This window comes from Sminthopsis crassicaudata, chromosome 2, assembly GCF_048593235.1.
Source record: "Sminthopsis crassicaudata isolate SCR6 chromosome 2, ASM4859323v1, whole genome shotgun sequence".
Lineage (NCBI taxonomy): Eukaryota > Metazoa > Chordata > Mammalia > Dasyuromorphia > Dasyuridae > Sminthopsis > Sminthopsis crassicaudata.
In genome coordinates this window covers 661643565-661652725 of record NC_133618.1, presented here as the reverse complement: position 1 = coordinate 661652725, position 9161 = coordinate 661643565, and the positions used below count along the sequence as shown (strand labels likewise).

The window sequence follows — 9161 nt, the reverse complement described above, 5'->3', positions numbered from 1 at the left end:
CCTCACCGCTTCCACAAAGATAAGATAATTACTTTCCTCATTTTTCTTTTTTCCTTTCTCAGAGATCAGCTTCCACACAGGCCCTACAAGAACACCCGAGGAAGAATAATATAGCATTAGAAAGCAAACTCAGTATCTTTTCACTTAGCTCCTGGGGGAAAGAGGGGGTGTGCAATACCTTGTAAGCCCCAGAGCTCATTTACTGCTCCGACAACAGTGCCGACTCTTTCCCTCTCTCTGCCTATTTTGGGTTCACAGATAGAGCCAGCTGTGCCCTCCGGAAATCTGGGCTCTGGATGCCTCGGTGAGCCAGCCGACTTCTGAGACCTCCAAGTCAGCCTCGAAATAATTTTTCTGCTAAGTAGTCTGACAGTTTGGGACCTGGAGTGACCCCACTGCAGGTAGGGGCAGGTGGGGATTGACACCTGTTTCCATCCTGTCCATCTGTAAAAAAAACAAAACCAACAATAACAACAACAAAAAACCCTCCCTGGAATCATTTCTTTCATCCTATAATTGTTACCTTGTACTGTCTCTTTTTGTCAGGCTTATTTACCTGGCATAGGAGAGGCGAATTTTATAATCACATATTTTAAAATAGTTTGAAATGATGAAAAGAGCTCTGAGCTTAAGTCAAAGATCTCTGTGGTTTGCTGTCTGACTTAACTACGCATTTAATTTCTCTGAATCCCACCTTCCTCGACAATTAAAAGGGGCCAAAATTTGTACTGCCTACTTCATATTCTAGAACTGGAAGAGGCTCTAAAAGTCATCTAGGTGAACCCCTCCCCCACTTTATAGATAATAGGATGAAGAGAAGTGAATGACCTGATCAAGGTCATAGCATAATAAGTGAAAAAAAAAAAAAAAACCGAAGATTCATATATAGATCCTACTTCAAATCCAATTCAGCTGCTATGTTCTTCTGACTCCACTGTGATGCTTACGACAACATCACAGCATGTTTCTGGGTGCCCTGTGAATGTGAGTTATTGTTATTACATAAGTGGGTAAGTATGCATGATTGTGTATATGTATAATTGAGGGAGAGGATGGATATGTCTTCCATAAGATGAATGTGTGTGAGGCTGTATGTGCAGTTCGCAGTCAGTGTACATATGTATAAATAACTGGGACCCTGTGAGTGAATGTGGGGGTGCTTGTGTAGGATTGTGTGCTCCTGGGTGTGTGCTGTGTAAAAGTGTGTGATTGTGCCCATATGTATCCTTGTGTGTGTCTGGAGAAGCAAGAGAGAGCCTGCAGTGTCTGCCTAGGGAAAGTGCAAAGGTGAGACAAGAGGAGGAAACCCACTGGTAGAGAACATTCAATTAAGAGGCAGCTGCATTTTAACTAGGCATTCCCCTATATCCACATTTACATACCGTGAATACACAGCCAGAGGGAGTAGAGGGAGTAGAGGGAGCGTGTAGGAGAGACAAGCTCACCAAACCAAAATCTACTCCCACAGGAAGGAGCTACTAGTAGAACCCAGAAAGCCCCCTCACGGGCAATGGGGATTTTGGCAGGAGTGGACACGGAGTGTGTTGGATTAGCCTCCCTCTGGCCCCTATCTTGGTCTGGGTCTCCGGGCTCTCTGCCCACCCTCTTCCTTGTCCTAACCCTACAGTATTCCTCCTACAATTAATTCCCAGAATGTGCTTCTAGAACATCACCTCTTGGTTTAAATTGTGCTTTAAAAACAAAAGATGTGTTCCCAGGAGTCGGGCTTGGAAAAGAACGAGGAGAAACAGAGAATGGGGGACTTAAAGAGAAAACTCACTTCTTCCTGGTCTTCCTCCATCAGGCTGTCCTCAGCTTGGGAGGCTCTGGGGTGTGCCTCTGTATCTATTGGGGGCAGGGGGGAGAGAGAAGGAGGTAGGAAGGGCCAAATTGCCAGGTTCCAGACAAAAATAGAAGAGAGGGAAGATGAACTCTCCCCTAACACAATCAATTATGCATCATGTTGAATGTGGCTTCGAAGAGAATGGAGTGGGGGCTGAGGGAGGGGGAGAGGGAGAAAGGGCGAGTGGAAGGGAGGAGGAGAGAGCCGAGAAGGGGGAATAAAAGACTTCACTTGAACTGGGGGTGGGGAGCTGAAATGTAGACCTCGATCCCTTATTTTTCTGGTCCAGAATACATTCGAGATTTTTGTTTTTGTTTTAATAAAGAGTTTTAAAGATACAAATACTCTCCTCCTTCCTGAGCCCCTCCTTCCCCCAAATTCCTCAAAGATGATTTACCTCACGTGCTAAAGCGATTAAAAGCCGTTTGCATTCAATCAGTGAGCAGATCCAAGCACTCACAGAACGTGTGTGTGTGTGTGTGTGTGTGTGTGTGTGTGTGTGTGTGTGTGTGTAGGGTGGGGGTGGCGTCGCTGGCGGCTGGGCTCTGTGAGATGGCAGTGAGCACGAAAACATACTGATGTGATAAATATTGCATTGGCTTTGGTGAGGGTCCCTACAGCTTTAACACGCGCAGAATATGCAGGAGGTGGGAGAGGCTAGGCGCGCCCCCGCTGGCCTCGGGAGCGCGCTCTGACTGCAGCCTGCAACCAGCCAAAAGGTGGGATTTGGGGGGAGGGGGGCGAAAAGGACTGACTGGAGTTGGGGGGCAGGCGGCTGGAGGTACCCAGAGACTCCCTCAACTCAAGCCCTTCTTTTTCCTTCTCATCCCCCAACCCTGGACTTGGATGTTCTCACAGACTGAGAGACCAGGCGGCCGCCGTCACAGCAGCAACAGATGCAGGGAGACCTTCTCCGTCGGCGTCCGCACTTCACAACTCAGCATCTAGTTGCGGGTCCGAGCCCCCGGGGAAGCTGCGCCCCGGCGCTCCCCAGCCGCAGGGAGAGCTTGGGAGAGGTAAGCCGGTCCCCGGCACGGCGCCGAGCCAGGTGCGGGTCCGGGGAGTGGGAAGGACCCTGGACAGCGCAGGCGGCCGCTACCTGCCCGCATCTTTGTATTCTGACTGGGCCCCTGGAACCTGCATCCGGTACGCGGGGACTTGAGGCCCCCCGGGGTGTGTGGAGAGTCACCGGCGGACAGTGTAGGGGCTGGAGTGGGAGGTGTGCTGTGAGGGAAGGAGATAGGAGATTTGGGAAGGGGAAAGGGGGGGAGGGGGTGAATTTTCCATTGCGGACCAGCAAATGTCCGGAAACCGCTTCGTATAAGCCATCCTAGAACCGTACAGAACAGGACACAGTCGCTGTTGGGGGGGGGGGAGGCGGAATAAGGCTTCGTACATCTTCCTCCAGCTCCGGTGGGTGAGTAAAGACAGTACACATGGGGGGGGGGGGAAGTGGAGGGGCGGCGGGGGTGGGAAAGACAGGTTTTCGGAGCTGAAAAATAAGTTCCTTGTTGTCTCCAAGCCCTACGTCCCGGGGACCCTTCAGGGGGAGAACCAGCCGACTTGGCAGATGGGCACTGGTTCTCCACCCGGGGCGTCTGCGACGCCAGCAGGCTGCCATAGGGGAACTCTAAGTACCAAGGAGACTGAGGGGTATATTCTAGGACACTGGTGAACGTCCCCACCCACTGGGTTTTCATAGGGGAGGGGAATGAGGGGAGGGCCATCTTTCTGCCCTAAGTTTTTCTGTTTTCTGGTCGGTTGAAAGAAGAGGACCCAAAACGCAGTCAGGGCGAATATTGTGTTTGTACCTTACACTGTGTATGTGGGGAAGGGCGTGTGCATGTAAGTGCGAGGTCTACACCCGCGTCTGTGCGTGTGCATTTGTGTGCGTGTGCACGCACATGTGATCGGGTCAGTGTAAACATGTTCCAACATATATTTGTACACTGAATAAAACGAACGAGTCGGGGGTCTCGGACAACGCCACTCTAAGTGCGCATTCAGGAGAGCCCCCTTCCACCACTTTACGGAGCTTCCCCGGGGCTCGTCAATTCCAGTAAAGAGATTCTTCCTCTAGCTGCCCCTCAGCCCCCTCCCACGCCTCTCACTTGGGCTGGGGACGAGGGATGCTCCGCGCCGGGCTCACCCTTGGGGAAAGCTTCCGGCGCCAGCTAGCGCACTGTCCCTTAGCGGCTGCGCGGGCAGGGGCCCTGGGATAGGACTTGGACGCTAGGACGGAAACTCGGGCTCAAGTCAGGACGAGGCTGTGGGTGGCACGAGGCGGGAGCTGGGAGTAGGTGCTGTCAGGGGGGAGGGGAACAGGAAGAGTTGCGCAGAAACATTATTGGATTCCCGGCCATTTTCAGCTCCTCTCCACTTGTCTCTCGGAATCCGGGCTCTCGCGAGGGGGACTTAGAGCAGCCGCGGCTCTAGGCCAGCCCTGCAGTCGGGACGGGAGACCCGGGAAGTGGGCAGGACTAGGATAGGTGCGAGATCTGCGTCCAGCTGGAAGAAGGCAGGTGCGGTGCTTCGCCCTTTGCTAGGGGGAGCGGAGAGGCCGCTGAAGCCGGAATCACAGAGCTAGGTCTCCAAGGTCCCCGCGCCGCCCCTGAGCCCGACAGTGGGGGGACGGCTGAACTTTGCGGCCTTCCGCTGTGCATTCTCTAATTCCGTGACTCCCCCTTCCTCTGTGCTCTTTGCAGGAGACACGATGGCGGCGGCGTCTCTGCGGAGCCTGTGGCTGGCGTGGGCGCTGCTGGGGGCCGCCCGGGGCTGCACGGAACCCTGCGCCTGCGTGGACAAGTACGCGCACCAGTTCGCCGACTGCGCGTACAAGGACCTGCAGGAGGTGCCCTCGGGGCTCCCCGCCAATGTGACCACGCTGAGCTTGTCCGCCAACAAGATCACCTCGCTGCGCCGGGGGGCCTTCGCCGAAGTCACGCAGGTCACGTCCCTGTGGCTGGCCCACAACGAGATCAGCGCCATCGAGCCGGGAGCCCTGGCGGTGCTGGTGCAGCTCAAGAACCTGGACATCAGCCACAACCAGATCGCGGACTTCCCCTGGGCCGACCTGCGCAACCTGAGCGCCCTGCAGCTGCTCAAGATGAACAACAACCGCATGGCGGCGCTGCCGGCCGACGCCTTCCGCAACCTGCGCGACTTGCGCTCTCTGCGCATCAACAACAACCACTTCAGCTTCATAGCCGAGGGCACCTTCGACGCGCTCACGTCGCTGTCGCACCTGCAGATCTACAACAACCCGTTCGACTGCACCTGCCGCCTCCTGTGGCTCAAGGCCTGGGCGGAGAACACGCTCATCTCCATCCCCGAGCGCGAGTCCATCACGTGCGCGTCGCCTCCGGCCCTCAAGGGCGTGCCCCTGGGCAGCCTCCCCGCGCTGCAGTGCGCGCCGCCCACCGTGCGCCTCAGCTACCAGCCCAACGTGGACGGCGCCGAGCTCCAGGACGGCCTGGCCCTGGCCCTGCACTGCGCGGTCACCGGCCACCCCTCGCCCCAGGTCCAGTGGCGGATCGAGACCGCGGGCGGCGCACTGCTCCTCCAGAGGCCCAACGCCAGCGACGCGGCGGAGGAGGCCGCGCCCTCTCCCCAGCGCTTCCGGGCCTTCGCCAACGGGACCTTGCTCATCCCTCACCTGAGCAAGAAGGAGGAGGGCACTTACACGTGCCGCGCGGACAACGAGCTGGGCAGCAACGAGACGTCGGTGAGCGTGGCCGTGGCCGGGCCGCAAAAGTACCCGGCGGCCGCCCCCAGAGGCGAGCTCCCGGGGCTCGGGGGCAAAGGCTCCGCGGGAGATCGCAAAGCGTCCGGCAAGGGCTACGGCAACAGCGTCCTGACCTCCAAGGGCGAAGAGTGGACCAAGGGCCGGGGTCCCTGGGGTGGGCCGGGCAGGGCGTCAGCGGCGCGGACTCCAGGGGTCCCGGAGGACGTGGAGGTGGAGGCGGAGGCAGAGGAAGAAGACCCTTTCCGGGCCCCGCCATTCGAGCGGCGCTGCGGCCAGGGGGACCCCACGATGTATGTGTCCAACCACGCCTTTAACCAGAGCGGCGACCTCAAGCCCCACGCCTTCGACTTGGGCGTGATCGCGCTGGACGTGTCCGAGCGAGAGGCTAAGGTCCAGCTGACCCCGTTCGCGGCCAGGCCGGAGAAGCGGCACCTGCGCATGCTCTACCTGTGCGCCGAGGGCGGCCACGCCGTGGTGCAGTGGTCGCGGATCGAGGAGGGCGTCAATTCCTACTGGTTCCAAGGCCTGAAGCCGGGCACCAACTACTCGGTGTGCCTCACTTACGTGGGCGAGGCCTGCCAGGTGCAGGTCGTGTTCACCACCAAGAAAGAGGTGCCCTCCCTGGTCATCATTGTGGTGGTGAGCGTCTTCCTTCTGGCGCTGGCCACCGTGCCTCTGCTCGGGGCCACGTGCTGCCATCTTCTCTCCAAGTACCAGGGCAAGACCTATCGACTCATCATGAAGGCGCAGAATCCCGACCAGATGGAGAAGCACATCGCTGCCGACTTCGACCCCCGCGCTTCCTACTTGGAGTCTGAGAAGAATTACAGCCCCACAGACTCCGGGCCCGGGGTGGGAGAGGAGAGCCGACCCGGGAGCAGGGTTAGAACGAGGGCGGGGGAGGAGGAAGAGGATGAGCAGGAGGAGGAGGAGGTGGGCGCAGGCCTGGACAGGGACGAGAGCCTGGTGGCCGGCTCCCTCCCGGAGTCCCAGTCCAAAGCCAACCAGGAGGAGTTCGAGGCGAGCTCCGAGTACAGCGACCGGTTGCCACTTGGAGCTGAGGCGGTTGATATCGCCCAGGAAATTAATGGCAACTACAGGCAGACAGAACGTTGACCTTTCCCTCCCCTCCTCCCCATCCCTTCCACCTCCTCAATTCCCGCCTGGCCCCTAACCCCGGACTTGGGGAACCAAAAGAAAACGGGGTGGGGGTGGGGATAAAAACACACTTTAAAGCATTTCACGTTAGCCGTATACATAAGGTTGCCCGGGTATACTGACCTAAAACTCTGGGCGTGCAGTCGAAAAGCGGGGGATAGAGTTCCTCCTTTCTTTCCACTTGGATGTCCCCTCCACCTGATCCCGAGAGGCTGAGCCTCCACACCCGGGAACCCCTCGGATTGCACCATCCTTCTCCATCTCATTTCTAGCTGCTTTCCTTCGGAGCAGGTGGATTTATGCCCTGAAGATCCGGCCCGACCCCTTTTGAAATAAAAAACCCCCACATATTCCTTTTCTTCCTTTCTAGGCTTAGAAGGGAACAAAATCTAACTTCCCTGTTCCTCTCCTTCCATCTTCCACCTCAATCATTTGTAATACAAAGAAACGGAAAGGGGATTGGAGACCAGGACAAATTACTACTACTCACCACTTCTTTGGATTTTAAGATTTGTGTTATTTTTTAAAAAATGAAAAAAAATCATGACACTCTTGGGTCTGGTGCTAAAATCCCGCTTCCCAGCCTGATGGGAAATAAGGGTCATTCATTCATTCATTCATTCATTCCCTGCGTCCCTCTTTTCACTATTTTCCCCCATCCTTGCCCTCTTTCTCTTTCTCCTTTCTTTCCCTTAAAACCGGAACTCTACTCGATCATGTCCCCCTCTCCAGAAAGGTGTAAGTGAGCCCCCACTGTATATTTCGTTAACTTGTCTTTGGCTTTCAGGAGGCCTCCGCGCTGGACAGATCCAGTACCTGCGGAACTCACCCGCCCCAACTCGGGAGACAGCTCAAACCGAGCAAGGGATGTTGGGAACAGAAAAAAGGAGGAGTTTATAAAAGGCCCCCCAGAACACCCCTCTCCCCGCTCGCGTTCCCTAACTTGGGAATCAAGATGTGAGTCAGACTCGAGGCTCTCAAACGGAGGCTAGGACTGGGAAGGTGAATTGTAGAGGCTAAAGGTATATGTCTTTGTATTTGTGGCTTGAACTAATGTTAAACCGTGAGTGCTTTAAATTAATCGGCACAAAATATCTGTATATAGAAATGGTTCAAGGACAGAGAAACGAATCTGTTCTGTTGTGGATCTCGGCGTCCCGCCCCACCTTCCCTCCCCCTATCCCTCTGAATGGCTGTGGTATACCCTACCGAGAACCATATTGGAGAAATGTGTATTCCTAGCTAGTGTGATTTCTAGAAACAAAAGTAAGTGGTCCTGTTCTTTGTAAACCTGTAGTCTTAGCTGGGGCTGGGAGGGGGGGGAGGGAGGGAAGAAGAAGAGGAAGAAGACTCAGTCGCCGACAGCCTTGCAGGTCCTCTGCCTCCAAAGCTCTCCCGGGTCTTGCTTTCCCGTCTTTCTTAAAAGGAAGAATTGGATATCTTAAGGGGAGGGGAGTAATAGTGTTGTGTTTGTTTGTTTGGGAGAGCGGCTGTTTTTCTCCGTCCTTGAGGCAAATTTCAGTACCACCCCTATAACCCATCTCTGCTCGGATTCTTCCTCTGGGGTCGCTCCCGGAAGGACCGTAGAATACAATCAAACCCCCCTCCCCCTTCCCTCTGCATCGAACCATTAAATCAGCGACCTTTTTCCGAAAGCGCTTCTGTGTGTAGTCAATAAAAGAAATAGATTCAAAACGGACTTTTCAAACTCTGTTTAAAGGGTAAAGGAAGGGTTTAAAGGGTTTAAAGGAAGGGGAAAGGAAGAGGAAGGGGGTTCGCGCAATCTTTCCCCTTTGGGGACAATTTTCATGTTGTTCATGTTTTCCCAATCCACTATTGTGATCAGGTATTTGTGTCTAGTGGGAGTCACTTTGCCCTCACCCCCTTTCCACTTGGACCAAATGGGCCCCAGCCAGTGCTTCTCCGGCTTCTGAAACTGCAGCAAAGTGGAATCCATGGGGTAGTTTTGGGAAACGGGGGCTGGCTCACCAAAGGGCTTTAAGTGCTAAGGAAGGGCTGGGTCACTATCTAGGAAGCGTGGATGGGATCGTTGGACAGTATGGGGGGAGTGGTCCCAGAGAGTCATCGATGTTGGGAAGCACCAAACTGAAAGTCTTTTGAGCAACCACAGCAATCCATCCCCAAATCAGCGGCTTGTGTGGCTCAATTTTGCTTTAACCATAAGATTCCTTCCTGCTCCAAAGGTCTAAAATAGCAGGAGTCTAATCCACAAAGATGTTGCAGCAGCAGCCTGGAGCAAGCGTTGTTTTCTACCTGAGGATTTGACTATTGAGACCAAATATTCCAATAATCAAAAGGGACCCTTTTGTTTATTAAAATGAATCCCTAGTCACCATGGATCATATTTTTGTAAGAATTCTGAGAAATGAGCAAACTCTTAAAATGGATATTTAC

At 54.7% G+C, this 9161-nt stretch overlaps 1 protein-coding gene across 3 annotated transcripts; it reads left to right on the top strand.

The window, feature by feature from the left end:
- Nucleotides 1-432: 432 nt before the first annotated feature.
- Nucleotides 433-8445, top strand: LOC141559011 (immunoglobulin superfamily containing leucine-rich repeat protein 2-like). 3 transcript variants are annotated; one of them, XM_074297016.1, is made up of 4 exons: nucleotides 433-1010; nucleotides 2453-2562; nucleotides 2702-2859; nucleotides 4549-8445. In XM_074297016.1, the coding sequence occupies exon 4, from the start codon at nucleotides 4557-4559 to the stop codon at nucleotides 6702-6704; it is 2148 nt and encodes a 715-aa protein (XP_074153117.1). In that variant the 5' UTR covers nucleotides 433-1010; nucleotides 2453-2562; nucleotides 2702-2859; nucleotides 4549-4556; the 3' UTR covers nucleotides 6705-8445. The 3 variants fall into 3 exon arrangements, with proteins under 3 accessions (XP_074153117.1, XP_074153118.1, XP_074153119.1); XM_074297017.1 differs by lacking the exons at nucleotides 433-1010; nucleotides 2453-2562; nucleotides 2702-2859 and adding an exon at nucleotides 3882-3902; XM_074297018.1 differs by lacking the exons at nucleotides 433-1010; nucleotides 2453-2562; nucleotides 2702-2859 and adding an exon at nucleotides 3946-4365.
- The last annotated feature ends 716 nt before the right edge of the window (nucleotides 8446-9161 follow it).